We start from the raw sequence: 25,613 nt of genomic DNA on the forward strand, positions 1-25,613 counted from the left end.
AACCTAAGAGGACTGTAGGGAAAGATGCCGTGAGCATCTGGTCAGATTTGCATTCCCTTTTTGGAAATTGTGTTGACAGAAGGAATGGATGGACAGAGCCAGTAAATTCATTAGGCTGGGCCCCCAATGCAACGTTAGCTGACTCTCAGTAAGGCAGCTTCAGCCACTTTACATGGCCAGTGTTACATACAGCACTGATGTTACCTGTCTGTCATGGGTTTGGAGGGAAAGTTCCATCCTATGGGGAGTGGAAGGCGGGACATCAGGAGGAGGGGCTGTACTGTATATATATGTGGAGCGTGTGTGGAAAGCTGGGGGAAGAAGCAGCAGCTGGGAAGAAGAAGCTGGTGTGGGAGTCTGTGTGTCAGACAGGGTACTACTGTGTGTCAGTCAGTACCAACCTGATAGGTTCAGGTGTCTGTATGGTTAGCCAGAACTGATAGGTTCAGGGTCTGTGCTTCAAGTTAAGTGTTCTGTGTGAACCAAACTGTGTGCATGTATGAATGAGACTAAGCCACGTTACTATATCTTATTCACCTGATCATTTTATTTTCCCTGTGTGTTGTTTTAAATAAACCTTATTCTTTTATTTGTTGAAAATCCATCCCTGGTCTGTGTGACTTCTTATAGGGAATGGTTGGTGGCAGCTTAGTTAACGTGTGGCAGATCCCAGTAGGTCTGGGTTTGTCACATTGATTGGTGTCCAGCGTGTGGGATACGACTGGTCCAGTTGTCCAGTGGTCCAGCAAAGCCTTGGCAAGTGTGCCCAGAGCAAGGGGGGTCTAGTCAGGGACAATCTGAGAGCGCGTAGGTAATCTTCTAGGTGTGCCTCACGGGGGGGTGCACTAGTAGAAGAACGTGTAACCTCAGATTGGGGGCTAGATTAGGGAGCTCTGAGGCAGCCTGTTTTGGCGGGAAAGAGCTGAGGCAAAACTGTGAAATAGCAGTGAGCTAGCTTGTCTGCTGAGAGGCCTAGCAGAGGGGGGTAGACTCTAGCTCGCAACTGTTGCAAGTTAGTGCTGAAGGACAGCAGCAATCTATAGAGAAAGCTGGTTCTGAGGCAAAAGAAAAAAAAAGTGGTCGCTTTATTTTGAGGCTTGACTTTTGAAAGCAGCCTGTTCTGGGGGGGGGGGATTATGCCCTTGACTCGAAGCCAAATGGCAGAAATGGGTGAAGTGAAAGACCCCCAGGTTGACCAAGGTTCTGAGGATGAATTTGGCTCAGTGCAGGGTGACAGCACGGGAGAACAGAACCCAGAACTCAGGAAGATACTCCTAGCCCAACAGCATGAACTGAGGGTGAGGGAAATGGAGGAAAGATTAGAGAGAGAGAGAATGGAAAAGGAGGAAAGATTGGAGAGAGAGAAAATGGCATTTGAAAGGGAGAGGGAGAGAGAGAAAATTGCGCTGGAAAAAGAAAGGATGGCGTTTGAGTTAAGAAAATTGGAACTGATGAATCAGAACAATAATAACAATAGGGATTCTGAGGGAGGCCAATTGTCTAAAGCTGACCTGAAGAAATTCCCTGTGTACCACAAGGGAGATTGTCCTGAGGTGTTCTTTTCCCTAGTGGAAAGAGCGTTTGTGGACTTCTCAGTAAGGGAAACTGAGAAGATGACCATCATGCGATCTTTAATCAGTGGCAGCCTTGCTGAAGTTTATTCAGAGATGCCACAGGAACTGATGAAAGATTTTGCAGAGTTTAAAAAACTGGTGTTTGCCAGACATGGGATAAATGCGTAACAGCTGAGGCAAAGATTCAGGTCAATCACCAAGAAACCAGAGCAGACTTTTACCCAAGTGGGGGCCCAATTGGTGAGGCTGCTAGAGAAAGGGCTATCTCAGGAGGGGACAGAGACCTTTCAGCAGCTCAAAGACTTGATAGCGCTGGAACAGTTCTATTCAGTCCTGCATGGGGAACTGAAATTCCAGGTGAGGGAAAGGAAACCGAAATCTGTGGCAGAGGCAGCCGAGATCGCAGATTTTATTTCCCAAATAAGAAAGCCCTTGGGTGAGGGGAAAGCGATGGGGAAACCTAAAGAAACCTACAGCAAGTACTCTCAGGGACCAGGGAAAAGCCAGCAAGGGGGAGGGGCCCATGGTGAAGGGAAGCCCTCAGACATGAAACCAAGACCTCAGATTTTGGAGGGAAAACCAAAACAAGATGAGAAAGACTCAAAATATAGCAGAAAATGTTATTTCTGTCAGGGAAAGGGCCATCTAATCTCAGAGTGTGAGAAATTAAAGCAGCTAAAAGGAATTGTGCCTCAGGAATCGAGTGGAACCAAGCCAAAAGCTGTGTTCTGTGTCCAGAAAGAGCAAGGCTCATTGTCACTGAGGGAGCCTGTTGCCATGGCTACTCAATCTGGAACAAGTACATCTGCTGATCAGGCTGAGGAAAATGGTCCTCTTGTGGAGGTCAAGCGATGCTTGCTCGTGAGAACAGATTCTCAGTTGTTTGAAACCGCAGGGGTGGACGTAGGAATACTTGGCCATCAGTATCGGGGGCTGCGGGACACTTGTTCTCAGGTGACCCTGTGCCATCCAGATATTATTCCTAGGGAGTATATAATCCCAAATGAGAGCATGAAGGTGGCAGGGATTGAGGGGCAGGTGATCTCACTGCCAGTAGCAGAGGTACCTGTGAACTTTCAAGGCTGGAGGGGAGTTTGGCGGCTAGCGATTTCATCGACTCTGCCAGCAGCCGTGCTCGTGGGAAATGACCTGGCTGAACATGTGAAACGGGTGCTAGTGATTACACGTTCACAAGCCACCACGGGGACAGTTCAGGGGGGTACTGATGAGCCAGAGACGGAAGCAGAGGGGAGTTCAGAAGCTGTGGTGGAAACCTTAACCACAGACAGCAGATTTGGACAAGAGCAAAAGGCAGACGCCACTCTCCAAAAGTGTTTTGAACGGGTGACTGACGCCCAGCTAACACCTGAAACCCCAGTGAGATTTCTAGAGAAAAAGGGGATTTTGTATAGAGAGACCCTGAGGAATACCTCAAAAGGGGGAGATGGGATCCGAAGTCAGCTAGTGGTACCTGAAAAGTATCGCCCCATGATCTTACAAAGGGGGCACTCTGACATGTTTGCTGCGCACTTAGGGGTGAACAAAACACAGCAGAGAATCACACAGAATTTTTACTGGCCTGACATAGGGAGGCAGATCAGGGAGTTCTGTAAACAATGTGATGTGTGTCAAAGGCAGGGGAATAACCGCGACAGGACCAAAGCAAAGTTGTGCCCTTTGCCTGTGATTGACACTCCGTTCAAATGCATAGGGGTGGATATTGTGGGACCTTTGCCCAAGGCCACAAAGAGGGGGAACAGGTTCATTCTCACCATTGTGGACCATGCCACGAGGTACCCTGAAGCCATACCCTTGACTAACATTGAAACTAATACAGTGGCAGATGCCTTGGTGGGGTATATGTCCAGGATGGGATTTGCCTCAGAAATAATCACAGATTTGGGCGCATCGTTCACATCGAAGCTCATGAAACGGTTATGGCGAATCTGTGGAATTAAGCACAAGGAAACCACTGCCTATCACCCTGAAAGTAATGGGTTAACTGAGAAGTTCAATGGGACTCTAATGCGCATGATTAGGGCTTACTTGGCAGAGAATCCAAACAATTGGGACCAGAAGCTGCAATCCCTTTTGTTTGCTTATCGATCAGTGCCACAAGCCAGTACCGGGTTCAGTCCATTTGAACTTTTATTTGGGAGAAGGGTGAAAGGGCCCCTTGATTTAATCAAGCAAGATTGGGAGCAGATCACCCAGGATGACCCACAAGACGTTGTGACATATATAGACTCTTTAAGGATTGACCTAAAGAGAAACCTAGAGCTAGCAGCAGAGACCCTGCAAGCTCAAAAGGTCAGAAAGAAAGCTTGGGATGACCAGGAAGGCAGGGAGAGGCGCTTTAATCCAGGGGAGGAAGTGCTTTGGCCTAGGCTCTGCAAAGAGAACAAAATGCAGCTGGGTAGCCCAGAAATAAAATACTTGGGTCACATAGTAGGGGGAGGAGTGATAAAACCCCTGGAGGCCAAAATAGAAGCTGTTCGTGATTGGCCCAGACCCAACACCAAGAAAAAAGTCAAATCATTTCTTGGGTTGGTGGGCTACTACAGAAAGTTCATCCCGAGGTTTAGCGAGATTGCGGCTCCGCTGACCGATCTGACGAGGAAGAAGGCTGATGACCGCATCCCGTGGACCAGCGACTGTGAGGAGGCGTTCCAGAGGTTGAAGCAGGCGCTAATCAACTATCCAGTGCTGCGTGCTCCAGACTTCGACCGGGAGTTCATCATCTACACCGATGCGTCTAACAGCGGGGTAGGAGCAGTTCTTTGCCAGGAGGATGAGAATGGTGGCCAGCATCCAGTGTCCTACCTGAGTAGGAAACTCCAGAAAGGTGAGAGACATTTGGCAACCATGGAGAAGGAATGTCTGGCCATAGTCTACGCGATCCAGAAGGCCAAGCCTTACATCTGGGGAAGACATTTTATTCTGTGCACTGACCATTCACCACTGCAATGGTTAAAGACAATGAAAACCCACAATAGCAAACTTATGAGGTGGGCTTTAAATCTGCAAGACTATGACTTTGAAGTGAAGGTGGTCAGAGGGTCAGTGAACTGTGTTGCTGACGCCTTGTCAAGAAGACCTGAAGAATGAAGACGGCGAAAGAAACATGGACTATGTATATATTTTGGTGACCAAAGGTTAAATGTACCTGGTTTTTTTGAATTTGGTTTGTATGAATAAAGGTAACTTGATGTAATGTATATGGTAAATGTTTAAATGCCTAATTGATATGGTTAACTTAGAATGTAAGTATAAGTAAGTATGATATTGTATGTATAAATGTTTTTGTATGTTTTGGATTCAGGTTGTTTTTTTGGGAAAAAGCACGTTAGCTTTCCCCCTCCAAAACAACTTATAAAGAGGGGAGGTGTTACATACAGCACTGATGTTACCTGTCTGTCATGGGTTTGGAGGGAAAGTTCCATCCTATGGGGAGTGGAAGGCGGGACATCAGGAGGAGGGGCTGTACTGTATATATATGTGGAGCGTGTGTGGAAAGCTGGGGGAAGAAGCAGCAGCTGGGAAGAAGAAGCTGGTGTGGGAGTCTGTGTGTCAGACAGGGTACTACTGTGTGTCAGTCAGTACCAACCTGATAGGTTCAGGTGTCTGTATGGTTAGCCAGAACTGATAGGTTCAGGGTCTGTGCTTCAAGTTAAGTGTTCTGTGTGAACCAAACTGTGTGCATGTATGAATGAGACTAAGCCACGTTACTATATCTTATTCACCTGATCATTTTATTTTCCCTGTGTGTTGTTTTAAATAAACCTTATTCTTTTATTTGTTGAAAATCCATCCCTGGTCTGTGTGACTTCTTATAGGGAATGGTTGGTGGCAGCTTAGTTAACGTGTGGCAGATCCCAGTAGGTCTGGGTTTGTCACAGCCAGTACTGCTGTATACTCAGGGCAGGTGAACAGCTAGGTGGCTGCTCCCCCTTAAGAAGAGGGATGGGATGATGGAGCTATGGCACTGAGAAGATGGAAGTAAGATGGCCATAGCTGTAGCAATGATGGGTGAACCTGGACTGCCATTCTGGATCGATTCCCCTCTTTTCATTCTGTGTCAATTTTGCATGTGCTCATTTGTAAGCTCTGTCTTTTTTTTTAAAAAAATGAGTGAACTTGGACTAACAGTGCAGATGGATATGTGTATTTTCAGTCTGTTTCTAAATCAATCCATGTTTTTTTAAAAAAGATAAATAATAAAATTATCATTTAAATCTATGACTGAAATCCTGTTGTTTAGTGTAGCAAGTCACACTACAATAGGCCCTCTGAATCAGTGGATATTTGGTGAGTTAACCCCTCTATAAGGTCCACTGAATCAATGGAACCTACTCACCAAATTCCCACTGGCTCAATGGGTGTACTTTACTACAACTTATGCTAAGCAACAGAATTTCAGCTTATATCTCTGGATTTAATTTCTTTCATTAACCACTCAGTTTTGAATGTATTTGCTCACAATATAAACATTTTTAAACACACTTGAATATATTTTTGAAGATCAAATAAGTTTTGAGAAATTTGGAACCTAAACATTATATATTAGCCCTAGATAAGTAGACCAGTTTGTATCATAATTTACAAAGTTCAGCTTTCTCAAACATTCCTAGTTGATGCATAGGAGTTTGGGAACGGGAGTTGGGGACATGCTCTGGTTTTAGCCCAAGAAAGCTACTTATGTTAAGTATATGAGCAGCTTTCAATACAGTATGATCATTATGGGTTGAACAGAGACAAACATATACTTGGAACAGACCCTGAAATCAATAGGACTTAAGCTAGTCATATAAACATACAGTATTAATTTTGTATTAGAAATACAGTATCTTTGTAGCCATATGTATGTTATGTGCCATCAAATCACATCTGACGTATACTGACCATAACAGGGTTTTCAAGGTAAGTAAGATATTTAAGCAGTGGTTTTACCAATGCTACCCACTTCCATGAGTTGCCATGGGTGAGAGGAAAATCAAACTCAGTTCTCCTGAATCCTAGTTCATCTTTCTGTCCACTGTACCATAATGGCTAACAACACTTAACTAAGCTGATGGTCAATATAGCTGGCTCCAATATGATCTCAAAATAGTTAAAAGACTCATGCCCCAAGACTGCAAAGATAAATGCTCACTGCCCATCATTCAGTGGGGAGATATCACTACTTTAGCTGTGCATGAAGGGATATAGGAATTTTTTTAAAACTCTTAGTTCCAGAATCTTTCAGACAGTATGGCAATTCTGGAAGTTGTAAACAATAAATGTTTTCCATTTTTGCTCACAAACACACCTATTTTATCAACGTCAGCTCCAAGCAAATCTTTTTATTTTGATATATCTTCAGTTTATAATAATATATATGCATAGGCCAGGCTCATATCTTGTATATTTTTCTTTCCCCCTTTTGTTTCTCTATTGACTTCCCATGCCCATTTCTACTTTTGTAAGCTAATTTGAACATCAAAATACCCAGTGTGGTGTAGCGGGCAGCGTGCTGGACCAGGACTTGGGAGATCTGACTCTGAATCCCCACTTGGAATTCACCAGCACACAAGTAACAGTTCACTCAAATGCATGCTCAGGCTTCCTCTATAGGTCTGACTGCACATTCATGCATCCCACACAGGAGAACACTGCCGTAGTTTAAATTCTGTGAGAGCATGAAATACGATTTTCCAGCCTCATTGTAAATCCTTTCCTCCCTCAGAAGGTAAGGTGTGGCATGAACATCAGGCTGCTTTGAGGATACTAGTGCAGAACAGGCTGAGAGGACCACTCATAAAGGGAAGCAGGTCATTTGAAACTCCAATGGGCTTTCCACTTGGATGAATCACTCAGTGATTCATCCATTGATTCATTCAGTCTAGAGACTTCAAAGGGAAATAGAAGTTCACCTATTGGCATCTCATCCATGGCTGTCCGGGCATTCAAATCTGCACCATGGGACACCAACAGCTCTGCCATCTGCATCTGGAATAAAGAAAAAAAAAACATAACTTTGTGGCTGTCTTCCAAATCATCATTTTGTGTCATACAAACTAAGATAACACCAACAGATGAAATCAATTAAATCAGCAGATTGGAAAAAGTTCCTTGGCCATGCTATCTGGAGAGTTCTAGAAGCTGTATTTCAAAAACAAAAAATGACTGAAAACTTATATGCATCAGCTGTATCTCCTTCCCTGATGTGGTCACTCAGATTCTCCTGGGAAACTAAAAACAAGGGCATTAAGGGGCTTACCACTTAGTGAACAATGATGTTCCGTGTCATCCAGTTCTTCGGCAAATGGCAGGTCCATTTAGCAGTTGTGTGTAAAAACTACAGACAGAGCTCTATAAATAGTCTATGCCTATTTTAAACAGTGCAACAAAACACATACGTGTCCCCAGAAGGCAGCAGCATGGAGGGGTTCCCAGCCATCCCAGTCCTTGACATCCAGTCTTGCTCCATGATCTAGGAGAATCTCTGCGGCATGCAGATAGCCGTTGGCAGCCGCTATATGTAACTATGATGAGAGGGAGAATGCAGTATCTTTTAGAATGGTATTCCATTCAACATGGGGCCTCCTTGTACCACACCCACATGAAATATGCCCAGGAGAATCCTAAACTATATACCAGCCTAAAGTTTGGACCATGTTTCTTGTATATTTCCCTCAACTCTGCTTATGTCTTGTCAACTTGAGTTTATTTCTGTAGCCTGTAACAGCTACCAATCCTTTCCACCTTTGCGTGGTGGTGAATTTTAAATTCCTAGCACTGGCTCTCTATGATTAGCAACAAGGCCTTTGACTTGGCTTTTGATCCCAAGGCCAGACGGAACCCAGCAATGTTATTTGGGAAGTGAAATTCCTCTCACCTCTCTTTAAAAGGTACTATGTGACTTGAATAGCAGTCATTTCAAGAGCACACACTGCAAAAGAGGAAAATGTCTGCAGTCCAGTCATACTCAAAAGAAGTCAGCTTTCAATCACTTTAGCTGTCAAAATACATCAGGAAGTGTCTCACCAGTGTAGCACCTTGTGCATCTGTTCTGTTCAGTTCCTGCCCAGTTGCTATCAAATCTGCAATATCATCAACCATTGCCTGTTCTGGAGCTGCTCGTGTCTCGTTGATTTTCTCTTGTGTAATTCCTAAAGAGAGAAAAATAATTCAGGAGAGGAGAATTACACTTTTAGGTGCATCACAGAAGTCTGTTTTGATCGAAAATTTGCTTAAACTAATACATTTATAGGATAGTTACACAAATCAGGAAAATGTATATAAGAAAATGCTGTGTTGTAAATAAAAACTGTTTGAGAAGAAATGTTTTCCCTCATAAGGAGATGCTTTAAATTCCACTGAGGAGAGGGGAAAAGCCAGCCTGGGAGTGAGGGATTTAGGGCAAAGTATTAACAGATGGAGAAAGGGTTAAGCCCATGTCTCTGCCATTATTCTCTTCCAGGTTTTCCCTTGCAAAAAAGCCCAGCATCAGGATTACAAACAACTTTATTTATTTTAATTCAATGTTATTTTATGCATAGTTATGTCTGTATATAAAATATACTTAGAGCCCCTTAGAATACACACTTCTATAGCTGCATAATTTTTCAGAGAGCTCTTATAGATCAATGCCCCTGACTACAATGAGATTTAGGATTCCCACTCTTGGCTTTTAAATGTGACTACATTGGCAAATAACATGGGAAATGCTGCAGGATTTTAACTGACAGATTCACATTATTTTCCATTGACTATATGACCTAAAGCAGGGGTCTCAAACATGCGGCCTGGGGGCCATTTGCGGCCCGCCGGATGATAGTTTGTGGCCCCTGCCTTGCCTGCCCCCCCCCAAAGCACTCACACAGTCTCTGCTGTCAAGAGTAAAAAAAAGCCAAGCCTCGCTTGCTGGCTCTCTCCCACGACAGCTCTCGTGCCCCTCCTCCTCCTCCTCGGAGCCCCAGCCGGGCTAAGGAAACTCCTGAGTGGCTTCCTCGGGCTCTTGCCCCACTTGGCAGAAAATCTGATGTGGCCCAGCCTCACCCAGACTCTGCCTCCAGCGGCCCCCAGGTAAATTGAGTTTGAGACCCCTGACCTAAAGCCAATGTGACTCAGGCCAGATTCCCCCTACCCCAAATCTGTTGTCATTTTGTCTGCTGCTGGGGTTTCTACTTTTTCAGAGTCAAATGCAGTGGTTCAGCTGGTGTGGTCACTTGAGCTGATGTGGAGGGGTTTGTAGCTGTTCTATTTTAAACTATTCCAGCTGCCTAAGGTAGCAGTGAGAGAGGCAGGGCAGCAGGAGAACTGGCCACCATTTGAATCCTCTCCTTCCCACATCTGATGTGATGGTCTGCTTCCCTCCCCTCCTTCCTTCTAAAAATGTACTGCCCCTAGAGCAGCTAGAGGAAAAAGAGGGAGAGGGGAGAACGAGAATCAGCAAAGAGAGAGAAGGATGTCTTCAGTTCCGGCTTGTTAAAGTAGCTCTGCTCTAGCCATCCAGACTTGCAGGAGGCACAGTATGATCACAGCTACCGTAACAGGATGGAAACAAGACTGACTGAAAACGTCTCCCTATCACTCTGCCAAGTCCTTGCTCTTTTTCTCTCTCTCTCTTTGGTCTCTAACTGTTCCAGTGCCAGGGCAGCAAGCCTTTAAAAGAAAAAGAACAGCACAGAAAGAAGGAAACAAGCAGCTCCAGCCACCAGCTATTGGGAGTAAAGGAATCAAATGTTAACAAGCTGCAAACAAGGCTGATTTCCTCCTCTGTCTTTGCTAACTGCTGTTTTGTTGGCTCAAGCAAATTGATCCAGGAAAATCTGACTTCCCATGTGCAATTTTACAGTAGATTCATTTGCATTTTTTCCTGCTGTGTAGTCATTAAGAGTTCTGTAAACAAACTGCCAACACAGTTGCCTGGACACAATACATTTTAAGACCTGACAAAGGACGAATGATTGATAGCAACACATTGGAAGTGTGTCTGCAATGGGGCATCTCAAAAAAGACAGATGCTAGGCAAAGAAGACTCACTTTTCTCTCCCTACTATACTAGATAAGAGATGGGAAAAGTGAGGACCGTATATCTAGTAAGTCTGGAAAGGAAATTAGCATCCTTACGTTCAGGACTGGGCACAAAATTAATAAATGAAACAAGTTTGGTTCAAGATATTGGCTACTGAATGGCAGTACCTTAGTGGAAAAACAATGTAGAAGTGCAATCCTATGCATGCTAACCAAGAAATACTGAGGTCAATACTCTACTGAGGTCAACATGACCTACTAGCGTGTAAGGATGCAGAGAAGTCTGAGACTTTATATCCTAGAAGTAATATATTATGGGAAAACATGCCATGGGAGTGGAGGGGAAACACAATAGAGCAATGTAAGCCGTCATCTAACCACCAGCTTCTCCTATCCCACTCTTACCCTGGTACGCCATGCAGGTCTCAATCACATCTAGAGTTGGCTCATCTTCACAGAGGTCATAGGGCATATTGCCATCTGCATTAACTGCCAGCAGGTCTGCCCCACTGCAAGGAGAAACCATGTAAGAATGATATGTGCGTACTTGGATATGAGGACTTCAGGGGTTCTGGAAAAGCAGTTTTGGTAACCCCTCATGAGCTAGCAGCACACAGACTCCCTTAGCAAACCAGGGAGTTTTGGCTCTGTCGATGGTCTACCTTGAATATAATCAGCTGGCCACAAGGTCTGAACACAGTCCAACAGGAATGCATCCGCCCTTAAAGAGTCCTCACAACCAGACTAGCTTATTCATTTATATCACATGCATCATCAAGTATTTAATTATCATTTTGATGTTGTACTTGCATACTGTTTGCTGCAACAAAATAATACAAAATGCACAAATAATACAAAATAAAATCAGCGTAAAACCTTTTTAGACAAATTTAAAAGCAGTAGGGGAAGAGCAAAATCAAAAAACAAGGCTGAGCAATACATTTACTAGTTCACTAAAATCTTACACGCACCCTCGAAAAACCAAGCAAGCGTTCAAATCCTGCATGGCGTGTAATCAGTCTGGGCATAACACTGCTTGAACTAGCCTGATGAAAAAGTTCAGCAAGACTGAAAGCTTGCCTGTCTTTGAGTTCAATGATCTAATAAAGATATTACTCACCATTTTTTAAAGATTCCCCCCCCCCATTTTTTAATAAGAAAGATGTTCCAGAGAATGGGTCTATCAAAGAAAAGGCCCACCATCATGATGTCACCCAAGAGCCTTCTATCAGTTGTAGACTAACCAAAGAGGTCCTTGCTAAGGATCTCAAGAGTCAGGTAGACACAAGCAGGGGAAGGCAGACTGCTAAGTAGCCATAAAGGCTCCCATTCCTTGCTTTCAGTGGAATCTTACCTTCAGATTGCCCCAACCCTGTGTTCCCTTGTAGAAGAAGCATCCCCTTCCATAACGGTGCCTAGCGCTGTAGCTTGGATGATGCCTGCCACATTCATTTTAGCATGTATTCCATTCATTTAACAGCCACTTATTACACATACAGTCTCCCTTTCCATGCAAACAATACTAAAATATAAGATAAAATACAAATACCTAATTCAAGCAGAAAAGCAAATCAGCTACTAATATCATCATCATCATCATCATCATCATCATCATCATCATCATCATCATCATCATCATCATCATCATCATCATCATCATCATCATGTGCTGTCCAGCCAATTCTGATTTATGGTGACTCTTTTCAGCATTTTCCAGTAGAGAATACTCAGAAGTGGTCTACCATTCCATTTTTTCCTGGGGCTCCCTGGGACTGTGCAACTGGCCCAAGACGGCACAGTCTGGCTGTACTTGCAGGAGGCAGAGTGGAGAATTGAACTCCCAACCTCTGGCTCCACAGCCAGATATCTAAACTGCTGAGGTATCCAGTCAGCTTGGTTTCTAATATACCAATAATAACAATAAAGAACAATGTCTACTAGTGAAAAGGTATTGCAGAAAACAGCTTAAAAGCCAAAAGCCTCTCCGAATAAAAATGATGCCAACAAAGTTGGGGTTAGCCTGGCCTCCCCCATGAAAGGCAATCAATCTCCTGGGAGGAGATACCAATAAGGTCCTCTTTAGTCAAATGTGCTTCTGATGGTGATGCGACAGAAAATATGACATTGGACCAGAGTTTGGAAAAGCCACTGTTTGGGTCAAAGCTTCCAGAATTCCCTAACCAGCATGGCCAGTGGCTTTCTGGGAGCTGAAGCTTCAGAAAGTAACACCACCAAATTCTACACACATACTATCATTGCTCCGTATCCACATGTCTCACCCTTTCCCTATACTTTAATAATTATTATGTGAAGGGCACCAAACATGACGGAACCACCCTTCTGCTTCAGTAAGCCAATACCTCCCTCTGTAATAAAATACTAGAGACACAGCACTGCATTCTGAACCATATGTGGCCTCAACATGAAAATAATATTCTAATACAGATTAAGCTTGATCTGGCTTGACATTTACAGCCTTTGAAGTAGAGACCAAGCAACTGCGCACACTGATATTCATGTTCATTTTTCTTCCCCACGAGAACAGAGGAAATTACGATGTAAAACACACTTGCCAGCTGTTTTTATAGAGTCCATCTAAATCAGCAAACAAAGCACGGGATTAGACACCCTTTATACTGCTGCTACTTTTATGGGTCTCTCCGGGCTCCGTGTTCTGACACTGAAGTCTTTTGATTCTGTATTTGAACAGGCTTTTTGATCTGAAAGGGTTCTTACAGAATGCTACTTTGATTGGAACAGCCACATGCTGTGTTGCGTTCTGCAGCAAAACAAAATCACACTCCATGGTTCCTTCTGGTACAGAGAGTCAACTGGCACAGTGCAAAGACTACAGAATTCTTTTTATCAAGGCACACGGCTAGCAAAATTTATTTATATAGTCCCATTTGAATTCCTCTTCTCCTAGGAACCTCCTACATAAGGTCCTTTCCACCAGTTTTATCTTCTCAACAGACTGTTAAGGTTGGCTGTAGTGAGATGCTGGCTGAAATTCTGCCTGCACAGTTATACAAATGGCATAACTTTTATGTGTGAATCACCATAGGTTAAAAAGAAAATATCCATAGTTATTATCCGCTGTGTGCCCATTTTCATGAGTCAGAATACAACAGATAATGCCTACAGAGATTTCTTAACTTATGGCAGTTTGCTTCCAAATGTTAAGTCATTCCTGGAATCCTGTACAAGAAGATTCCAGACACTGTAAGCTCCTTGTCTAGTTGATTTTTTTAAAATGAGGAATTCCACAGTCCATTTAAGGTTTGAACGCAAGAGCACATATCCCCTTCCACAAAACCCAAATTGCTGGTTTTTTACTTTTACAGTCCCAACCAGCTTTAAGACAAGATTTCTGAAGGACCATCCCCACAGTCATCAGAGTAGACCTGGCCGCTGGCTGTCCATGGTAAGGAGGACTGGATGGTTGGCAGCTGGCAAGGAACTCTCAATTTTAGCCAGCTGGGCAGGAGCTATCCAAGGACTGCTCAGACATGGGACTTGCCCATTAGGTGTCAGGAAAGGGGTAAGAGGTAACCCTGGAGCCTGCCCTAGGAATCTGCATTACGTTCAAGCCCCTCTGCAAGTTGACGGTGGGAAATTTATAGTTAATAAAATGGTCCTAGTTAAATCCAAAACTGTGTCTGTATCTTTATTTCAGGAATGGGTAGGCAACAGAGGAGTTGTGTGATGCCTGTGTCCAGCCCCAGTTAGCAATTTGGCTGTTGCATATTAGACCCTCTGAAGTGGATAAAGGTAAAGGTAAAGGTTCCCCTTGACAATTTTTGTCCAGTCGTGTTTGACTCTAGGGGGCGGTGCTCATCCCCGTTTCCAAGCCATAGAGCCAGCTTTTTGTCCGAAGACAATCTTCCGTGGTCACATGGCCAGTGCGACTTAGACACGGAACGCTGTTACCTTCCTACTGAGGTGGTCCCTGTTTATCTACTTACATTTGCATGCTTTCGAATGGCTAGGTTGGCGGGAGCTGGGACAAGCAACGGGAGGGGATAAGCCATTAATTTAAGGATTAAATCTTTGGTAACAAAAGACAGTGGGGCTAAATCCAACTGCTAATCCCAACTATAGCAGCTCCCATTGAATGAACAGGATTTATTAAACCAACTCTTACGTATGTGCCATTGATTTGTTATGTCCACTCTAGTTAGGACTAAAAATTAGATTTAGTCCTGCCTATCAGAATGTTTTGGAGTTCCAGATAACTATTCTGATGCTAAATATCACAGAGAGAGAGGGAGTGAGTTCTTAGTCTGTTTAGAATACAGTAGATTTAGATTAGGCATCCTTCAGTCTCAAGAGATGATAGTAACATGCTCTGAATAGAGGACTCGGAACAGCGTCTAGTGTGGCTGAGAAGGCCAATTCGAGAGTGACAATCCTTTCCACACAGAAAACAAATAGAATCTGTCTCCTATCCAGCTCCCTGATTTTGCTGGTTTTGAGACTATCTCTTTGCCTCAGCCTGCTGGATGTGTCTCTTCAAAATGGAAGAGGCCATGCTGCACCGCCTGCCTCCAGGCTGAATGCTCAGATGCCAAAGTTTCCCATCTGTTGAGGTCCATTCCTAAGGCCTTCAGATCCCACTTGCAAATATCCTTGTATCACAGCTGTGGTCTCCCTCTGGGACACTTTCCCTGCAGTAATTCTCCATACAGGAGATCTTTTGGAATCCAACCAACAGCCATTCTCATGGCATGCCTAAGCCAACGTAAACGTTAGAATACATGGCAACATTAGAATACATGGCTAAGCACAAATTCATGTTCAGAGTATATAACACAATGCATAAATCTGAAAGTATCACAGGTCACCTACTGCTGAATCAGGATCTTCACCAGGTTGATGTGTCCACATGTTGCTGCTGCATGCAGTGGAGTCCACAATTCATTGTCCTTTGCATTGACATTGGCCCCATGATTCAGGAGAAGCTTAACTATCTCTTCATAGTTGTCTATGCAGCACTGTTGAGGAATTGAACCCAACAAAGTTAAGTGAGACGTTCTACAGATGCCTCCTTCTCTGGAACGTGGGGTGTGACTTCCATTTTTCTGCCACCTAATCTGGCATTGATAGCTTGACAACTAGACAAATAAAGCAGAAGAGAGTTGAAGGATACAAGCCACATCGGCAGAGGGGTGACTTGTTTGCTCTGTTTGTAGAAACTAGACCAGATGTTTTAAAAGCAAAGTTTATTTTGCTAAAATGCCTATGTGGATCTTATAGGCTGAAATGCAGTGTGAAAAAAAAGGCTCAAGGCATTGGCTAGGATGGGAAATGATAGTGAAACAGATGTTACTCACAGATGTTGTTCAACAGATGCTCGATCCAGCCCCACTAATGAAAGTACAGGATTCTAACAATGCTGCTGCTTTTAGCTATCCAAATAAACCCTTTCCAAGGTAAAATTAGAAGCAGAACCCAGACTAGTATTCCTCAGCCTTGTATCCTCCAAATATCTTGGATTCCAACTCCCAAATCAAATAAGTCAGTAATAGTCCAACACATGTGAAGGGCATTAGGTTGTCAAAGACTGATACACTGGCATGTAAAGGCCGAATGATCCTAATTAGGAAGCCCCTGCCGCAGATAACTTATTCTGAGCATTTTAGAATTCTCAGAGCCATACTGCATTTCTAGCCTAACCCGCATGGAAGGAATTCAGTGCTACACAGATGGTCACCTCTTCTCTTTTGCCTTTACAACCACCCTGTGGGACAGGTTAAACACAGAAGGACTGGCTCAAGGTCATTTCATGGCTGTGTGTGGATCTGATTGAGTCTCTCCGGTCATAATTCAACTCTGCAGCCACTACAGCACTGCAGATCTTACAATCTATTATTTTGACCTGCTGTGCAAGAAATATATGGCAATGTCACACAGTCACCTTATCCATCGTTTCTTGCACTTAGTACCATAGTGTAAGTGAAAAAAATAATCTTTTTTGTTTGGGAGTTCAACGTTGTAAAATAGTTTGTTTCTATTCACCATGCCGAAGAGTTTTAGATACAATTGTTGAAATCCAGAAAGAAGTTCCAACTAGAGTAAGATTAATGAATCAATAGAACTTTGATGAGGAGTAGACTCACTCACCAAAACTCTACTGATTCAATAAGCCTACTGTAGTTACAACTTAGTACTGGATTTCATCCAGGTTTTTTCATTCCTGGTGATGGGCTATTGATTGATTGATTGATTGATTGATTGATTGATTGATTGAGTGAGTGAGTGAGTGAGTGAGTGAGTGAGTGAGTGAGTGATATATCATCCCATTAGTGGACATCTGCTACACTTGGTGGTTTACAGAAAGAGCCACAAACTCGCCCCCCTCCAGCAGCACCACCCTCATATGATAACACCATCAACATGGGGATACACCAACTCAAACATAATAGTAAAAATATTAATTTTTAAATCTAGATTTTAACAACATTCAAGGATATGTTTTTAAGGCTGCTTTGTAGACTTCTGCCTTGTTTTCTAAATAGCAGGAAGAACATAGCCTGGCACACCTCGATTGGAAGCTTGTTCCACAGAATAGAGGCCACCATCAAGAAGGCTCAGTTCCTTGTTGATACATTTTTAGCCTCTCTCAGTGTGACCACCTTTAACAATGTGGATTGGGAGGATTGTGTGAAACAGATAGCTGTTTTCTGGGAGATACGTTCCAGTAAGTGTCAAGGTCCTAAACCATTAAGGGCTTGATAGGTCATAACCAGCACCTTGAACTGAAACAAGGTGGGCAAGTGATGGAACACCAGATGCTGTTTAACTGTAGCTCTCATGATCCGTCACTATTAAATATGCTGCCTACAAGTGAAACAAGGTGCACTCCAACACCTGGTTTATGAACCAGTAAACAGATGACAAAGGGGGAAAACACTCTTAGTGGTGCTAATTAGCTTGCCAACCATGCCAACTACAACTTTTCTGAGTGACTAGAGAGTGCATAGGCTTTTACACATGTGTTTTTGCTATTTCTACGGGAGGACAACAGTGAAAGTCCCAGATCAAAGGTTTTCTATTTGTCACAGCAACAATAAACAAGCATTTTTTAAAAAATAAATAAATAAAATGAAAACACATTTTGGGAAGCAATATGAATGTTAAAATAGAGATCTCTCTGGTGCCAAGGAAAGAGTCCTCATTTGTAGAAGAATCTGAGCTTCAGCTGTGGTCCATCAATAGTTGCATTTACGGTACAGACTGAGAAAGAATGAACTCTAGATGAGGTTATCCGCCTTCACAATCAGCTTAACAACCCTCCCTCTGTTGCTACTGCCCACCTCCTTAGTGCCTAAGAAAAAGGCTTCCAGATGGTGCCTCCTGACTCAAATACCCAGCAGTAGCCATCTGATTCCAGAGCGCAAATGAAAGACAGATAATATACTGAGTTCAGACCTGAATTCCCCAGAGATGGGAAATAATTGCCTTTTTCAATTATAACTCCTAGTGGGATTATGGGAGCTGTAGTCCAACAGACCATGAGTTCTTATTTCTCAGTTTCCTGTTTGTTAGAGCTCATTCAAAAGCAAATTATCTGAAATAGATTTCTAACCCACAACTGCGTAACCTACAACTACTGTACATCCTTTGTAAACTCAATTCAGTTTTTTTCAAATGGGTTGAACTATGAAAATTTCATGTCCAAATATGTGGAGAGCAATGTATTATCTACCTGTAGTTTACTCTGGAAAGGGTGAAATCAGAACTAGGTAGCATAAATGTATCTTCTATTACTGAACAATTTCTAAGCAACAGAAAGGGATTCACTCATGGGTATGTGGCCAGGCATGGCAGTTAGTGAAAAGAAAATGATAACAGTTTATTCCAGTTACAGTGGTGCCTCAGTAGACAGTTACCCCGCATGACAGTTTTTTCGCTGGGCATTGACTTTTTGTGATCGCTATAGCGATTCGCAAAACAGTGATTCCTATGGGGGAATTTCGCTGGATAATGTTTGGTCCCTGCTTCACAAACCGATTTTCGCTAGATGATGATTTTGACAGCTCCCTCCGCACTCACAAAACAGGTGTTTTCGGGACCTATGCTTCACAAGACAGCGATTTAAACAGCTGATTGGCGGTTCGCAAAGCGGCTTTCCTATGGCCAATCTTCGCTAGACAACAACGATTCTTCCCCATTGGAACACATTTAAAAGGTTTCAATACATTCCAGTGGGGAAATGCTTTTCACTAGACAATGATTTCGCTAAACAGTGATTTCAGAGGAACAGATTATCATCGTCTAGTGAGGCACCACTGTATTAAAAAACTCATCCCGGATGCTCTCTTCAAAGTGGTAGCCAGGTCAATGTTGGAAAAACTGCAGCCTTGCATGCCTTAACACTGATGGCCAGTGGAAGGGGGCATGATGTATTGTTTATTAATAATAAGCATATGCTACCAAATCAATACTGACTTACGGCAACCTTCTTCAGCATTTTCCAAGTAGGGAGTACTCTGAAGTGGTTTGCTATTCCCTTCTTCTGGGGGTGCCCTAGGACTGTGCAGCTTGCCAAAGACCACACAGGTTGGCTCTTCTTCCAGGGGGCACAGTGCAGGATTGAACCCACAACCTCTGGCTCCACAGACAGATACTTAAGCCACCGAGTTATCCAGCCAGTCTATTGTTGACAACTTACCATCTCAGACATTGGGTTAGCTCTTTCTCCCTGTTTGTTTATGGTAGTTTGTTGTTTGCTTTCTTCTTCACTGACCATCTTTGGAGAAGCAAACATGAAGCTTTCCTCCATGCTAGAAATTCAGTTTTTGTCCTTCTAATTGTAACTTGCAGCTGACAAGTATGAATAAGCATCACATCTTTCTTCCAAAGATGTATCCCTGACAAAGGGAAGGTTTGTGAAACCTGGCTAAATCTCTATGTTTTTCTTCCTTGTTTCTGCTCACAAAAAGAACAACCACATTCCTAATATAAAACTTTTTTTCTGTTTACAAAATCCCCAATTGTTAGGGCCAAATATATAATATAAACCCATCATCAGAGCTGAAGTCACATACGTAATTGTTTGAGAGACATGGCTCAGGAAAACCATATGTGAGAAATCAAATTTATAAGGAAATTTACTTGATACAGATTCATCATAAAACAAAGCAGAGCAAGTAAATTTGTAAATTACATGAAATGAGAAAAAGCTTCCACTCTAAAAATCAAATATCTTCAGCAGTTACAGAATTTCCCTCACTTAAAAATGAGTTGCTTTGTTATTATAATGAATTCACCCTTCTTACCGTGTCTCTATAAAGCGTAACAATCAGTTTGTTATGGATAAATATGTTAAGTGATTGTAGGGTTTTTTTTTTCAGAAAGCATTATGTGAAGTGCCTAAAAACCTGCTATGGGGACATTTGCTTCAGTTAATCCTGCCTGATGTCACCTTTCAACTTTCCTAAAAGCTTACCTGATGCAGTGCAGTTAATCCATCTTCATTGCACAGGTCTGGACTGAAGTTGTTGTTCAATAAATAACAGACTGCAAAGGAGAAGACAGGAAGAGTCATTTTCAGTAAATATCACTAATTCCACCATCAGATAGAACAAACAATTTACCAAAATGTAGACCTGCAGTATTAAAATGCATAACCTGGTCAATCAAAAATGCTTTATTTAGGTCAACATAGGCCTGTGGATAGAATATAAAGTAGATTAAATCTATTTCCACTCCCCATATGTCTACAAAGCTTTTCAAGAATGGACGCTCATTATTCTGCTAACCCCACTACTGCTTTTCAAACTGCTGGTGTTTAACAGCGAGGTCATGTTCGTTGGCTAGCCATGTTACATTAATTAACTGCTCAAGAGTAAAAACTTTGAGAAATATTTTTCCTTTTCATATAGATCTTATCAGATAGTCATAGCCCCCCAACTCCTCTGTAATTAGAATGTGAGTTTTCTAGATTGAGGGGCAGAACTTCAGGGGTCCTGGGCTGAAACGGGAAAAGTTTGGGGGGGGGGTTGTTTTGTTTTGTTTTGTTTTTGACAACTCCCAAGATGTCATAGTGACAACTCCCTAGATGTCACAACTGGCTGTGAGGTTCAGTGTCCGCCCAAACATAATGCATCTCTGGGCCTGGGGGCCATTTCCACCTGGATCCATTATGTACTATCTCAGGCCCTCCCAGCTAAAACAGACATGACTAGATCACTTCCTATGGGGGGGGGGAATGGTTAAAACAAGTTGTGGGCATTCCTATACCTTGTTACCGCTTCAGGCTTCCCTCGCTGCGATTCTCTCCTCTTTTTTGCAAAAAAACCCAGACCCCCCCAAACCCCAAGTTTTAAAAAAGTTAAAAAAATAAATAAATGGGGGAGGCATGATGCAGCAAGTACAAATTACTCTTGGGAACAACATATGACCTCTTAATCTTTGTGATTCCCACCTCTGGACTCTAACTCCTATCAATCCTAGTCACTATAAGCAATGATGATGGATCAAGGGAGCTGTGATTCAATAATGTTTGGAGAGCCCCACTTCTCCCATCCATACTGTAACCAAAGCAGGTAGACAAAGTCCGGGAGCCACATACATTCATCCCTGGGTTGCCATGACTTGAGGCAGATGCAGCAGGAGTTGTTGAAAGCCCTGGAACAAGAGCGTCTTGCATGCATCTTAAGGTACCACAAGAATTGTTGTTGCTTTCAGTCCAACAGACTAATATAGTTAATAATAAATAATATGTGTGCCATCAACTCAATGCCAATTTATGACAACCCTTCTCAGGGATTTCTAGATATAAGTACTTCTTCTGAAGACATTCTGGGAAACTGTAAATTATTTAAAGTGGAGTCCCTGATGGATAATACCCATATTTTTACTGCAGGCCACTATCAGTATGGAATTGGTTTCATTTGCAAGGAGGGCAAAGTTCCATATCCTGAAAACTGAGCCTTTAAAACATTTCAGCTCAACAGCTCCAGAGAAAAGTTGTTACTTTACTCCATCTACTTAGAAGATCTTGACTCCTGTATTTCTTGGTGTGTTACAGGTATTTGAAACACACTGATGTACTTCAAATGTAATGAGCTTTTTGTTGATGTTTTACCACCTTTAGCTGATTCTCTATTGAGTTTTAATGATAATTTCCTTTCTATACAAGAGAGCTTTCATTTTAGAAGCTTTTCAGTGGTAATAGAAGAAATCCTGTATGGTAACAATATAGGCTGGCAAATACTAAGAATTAATGGAGTAGTTTTAGGGATTATATTGCAATCGTGGGACCTGTAACTAAATGTCACAGTGTAGAAAGTTGGTTTTCAGAGTTCTAGGCAGTCATGACCATCTTCAGGATACTCTGTTTCTTTCCCCTGCCCCCCGTGCTTTCCATTCTGCAACACATCTCCACAAAAGACATTCAGCATTTGGGGAAGGGGAGCAATGAGCATGTTCAGTCTTCACTAAGGTGTTTCTCCATTTGTTCCATTCTTAGAGGGGATTTTTCCTGTTAAAATGTGTTATACTTCCAAAAATTAGGACACTACTATAAGGATCAACATTTGGAGAATGAAGTAATATACTGGAATAAAATATACAGAATTACATAGAATTTAGTTGGAAACTGATGTGTAAACTGAACATGAACAATACTATTTTGCCTGTGAAATGATTTAATTTTCACCAGCAGGCCCTCTCTCTCCAATAAGTTAAATTAAGACAGTACCATAACTCACCAAGATGAGTAAACTTCAGAAGACCTGTCTCAACTAGAAGAAGACAGGACAGAAGAAAAATTTAATGCTCCAGTAACAGCACCCTCTCCTAAGCTCATGAGAGATGGGGTGAATCCAGTCCTGCCAGGACTCAGAAGATAAAGGTGTACGTAATGGCTATTTTCTCATAGGAACACTGCAAACCACATTTCAAGGTCAGAAAGGCACCTAATAACAAATCGGAAACAGCTGGATGCCTGGGAGTCAGTTTGAGTGCTAAAGATAACAGACTTAACTGACCCCTGTGTGATACCATTTTTGCCTGCCTGGACTTTTGTGATCTGGACTGACTACTACTGACCATGCTTCTGCCTGCTCCATGTTTCACAAAGTGAATGTTTTACTGAATGGAATTCTTGATGCAAGCCTTACCATTCTAGACTGTAGCCCAACACCTGAAAACGGACTGTCCTTCATGGCACAGCCTGCTGTACTTGCTGCCTGCCAGCATCGCAGACATGTGGAGACATTACTCTAAATATCTTGTCCTATTTGAAAATTATTACATGCAGAGAATCTTCATGTAATAATTTGAACCTTCATGAAATATTTCTGAAGTGGAGCCATTCAAACTTAAGAACCTTCATCCTGGATTCTACCACGATAAGCTACAAGGTCATTATTTGTAATGTGTAGATTGATTGTTATTAGAGATGGGCATGAACCAGCAAAATGGCAGTTCATCTTAGTTTGTGATTTGTTGAAGTCCACGAAATCAACAGCCCCAGGACTGTCTTTTTAAAAAATGAGAAGCAGCCTGCCCCTCAGCTGAGGCAGCTGGGGGTGGGTTTTTTTTAAAGACAGGAAGTTTGGAAACCACTCAAAAATTTCGTTGGTTCAGGAAAGTTCAGGTTCTCTAGTTTGAATGAACACAAACTGATCTGATTCAATAAATTAGCGATTTTGAACCAACGTCCTGGTTCATTGTTAGCTTTGTTTTCATCTCTAATTGTTATAGAACTGTGGCTAAAGCTGCAGTACATGCACAGCTACATGTAGGGTGGAAATGTCTCATACTTCTCAGGACAAAATCATCTATTTTAAGAGCTGTTAGAGGGCAGCCCTCTGTTTTGAAATGGCCTCTCTTTAAGGGCTATCTACTCCAAGCCTTGTTTAAGGAAGAATGAACAGTTAGAGCCTGGATTGCAGACCAAACAAGCACACGTGTCATTTAGCTGAAGTTGTCACCCTGCACGGAAATGTATGTTTTTTCTACTTAAATTAAATAACAGTAATCATTTATATTTGACCAAACTCTGGGAGGCAGTGGAAGACAGGAGGGCCTGGAGTGCTCTGGTCCATGGGGTCGCGAAGAGTCAGACACAACTTAACAACTAAACAACAACAAAATCATTACTAATTGGGCATTTTATCCTATGAATTAGGATATGCAAATATGTTCTATTTTGCTATCTTCAAACACATACATGACAACCCTACATCTTTGGAGTAAATTTCAACTTAACTCTAAGTAAGATTGTGTCATGAAGTGGTTATTTATGGTACATTTTTTTAAACCCCAAAGTTTTGTCAGGGAAAGTGCTCTTCTAGCATCTTTCCAATTCCATCATAATGTCCCTCAGCTAATGATGCCATCAACCAAGAGGATCATCATTATTACTTCCTTCTCCTACCAAGGAATCAGAGAGCGTGTTCTACTTAACACCTGGATTATGCTGACAAACGTTATATACAGCAAACATTAGACAGAATGCAGGCTATGAAATGAGAAGCATTAAGGGAACTAAATTGACAGTCATAAAAGGTTATAGGCTGTGGATGCAGAGACTGAACAACATAAGCTAGTTCCAAGAAATTACAGGAAGAAGTATACTTCTTGGAGAAATTCCCTGTCAGCTCTTATTTCAAGTTGTAAACAGGCAACTAAAAATTGGCTCTAAAGAAATTAAAGTCAAACAATATAAGATTTCTATTTACCTTTCACATCAAAAATCAACTGACACAACCAATTACAGCTTTTGTGGGGCAGGTGGTCACATGATCAGCCCTAGCGTTAGAATGTGGTAACAACCTGAGCGAGCAAAATTTTGAGTGCCATCAAAGGGCAATAGATTCTCCATAATGTCATTTATTATGACGTATTTTCCTGCCAGGTAGAGAGAGAAACATTTCTGGATTTTTCCACCAATCATGGCAACATTGAGCACAATACACCTTGATGCAGGGGGTGGGTTGGGGACACCATTTGCTGCTCTGCCTCTGGCAGCAAAATGCTTTAGGATGAGCCCACCTAAACTGAATTCAGAATGCAAAACCAATAGAAATTATATTTTATTAGGCACAAACACATGTAAAGATCATAGCTTATCATCTGTTGAAAAGAAAGGAAGAAAAAGAAACTTACAAAAGGTGAGTTATCAAAGAAGGTAGTATTTTTATTTATTTTTTTTATTTTATTTAATTTATATCCCGCCTATCTAGTTGCGGTGGACTACTCTAGGCGGCCAACAACAGAGATAAAATACACTAAGATAAAACAGCAAATTACAAAACAATTAAAAGTAAAGAAACAATAAAGGAGAAAAGAAAATCATAAGTAATCTGGTGAGAAGGCCTGCCGAAACATCCAGGTCTTCAATAGATTCTTAAAGGTACCCAGCGAGGGAGCTCCGCGAGTACCAGGAGGTAAATTATTCCACAGGCGAGTATCCTATCATTTCAATGCCCTGCATTTTAGATAATTCAGAAGACCAGGGAAGTGCCAATCACAATTCTTATCAGAAAACGGTCTTGCAAACTGGTGTCTCTCTCTACCAGTATAGTGGTCTGTTGTACACATTTGCAACAAAAAAGGTTGGTAATGGTTGGATTTCAAGATGGATTCTTTTCTAGCACTGCCTGGAAATCCCTGGGATCTCACAGTATCCCCATTCAAATAATATGCATGCCTGATTTTGCTCAGCTTCTGAAACCAGATTGATTGTGTTCAGGGTTTGAACAGTGGTGTAGTCCTCCTCCTGACATTATTTTTCTGCAGAGACATCTCATGCATATGGCTTATCCTAAGTTGCTAACTGGGAAAAATAGGTGCCTCAGTCCCAAATTATGTAGGGATACCCCCCTCCACCAGCCCAGACATGAGCAATCACTGTGGCTAATGTAGTGTATGTAACTAAGAGCTGGCTAATGATATTCTCTCTGTGATGCAAGATTGCAAATAATTATTGAAATGCTCTCAGATTAGGTTCTGCTCTACTTAATTTTAGTTACGTATTTATCGCAATGCTAGATAACTGGAGTTGTC

At 42.2% G+C, this 25,613-nt stretch overlaps 1 protein-coding gene across 4 annotated transcripts in view; it reads right to left on the reverse strand.

The window, feature by feature from the left end:
- PPP1R16B (protein phosphatase 1 regulatory subunit 16B) overlaps positions 1-25,613 on the reverse strand; it is a 145,174-nt gene that overhangs the window by 12,277 nt on the left and 107,284 nt on the right. For 2 of the 4 annotated variants that reach the window (XM_072996960.2, XM_020798433.3), the window contains exons 3-8: positions 20,044-20,114; positions 15,441-15,586; positions 10,998-11,101; positions 8,601-8,725; positions 7,973-8,098; positions 7,487-7,562 (exon numbers count right to left, since the gene is read on the reverse strand). In XM_072996960.2, coding sequence (XP_072853061.2) covers positions 7,487-7,562; positions 7,973-8,098; positions 8,601-8,725; positions 10,998-11,101; positions 15,441-15,586; positions 20,044-20,114 — 648 coding nt within the window. Of the gene's footprint in view, positions 1-7,486; positions 7,563-7,972; positions 8,099-8,600; positions 8,726-10,997; positions 11,102-15,440; positions 15,707-20,043; positions 20,115-25,613 lie in introns of all 4 variants that reach the window. The other 2 variants (XM_078393142.1, XM_078393143.1) reach the window with 1 other exon arrangement.

Source organism: Pogona vitticeps, chromosome 4 (genome assembly GCF_051106095.1).
Source record: "Pogona vitticeps strain Pit_001003342236 chromosome 4, PviZW2.1, whole genome shotgun sequence".
Taxonomy (NCBI): Eukaryota; Metazoa; Chordata; class Lepidosauria; order Squamata; family Agamidae; genus Pogona; species Pogona vitticeps.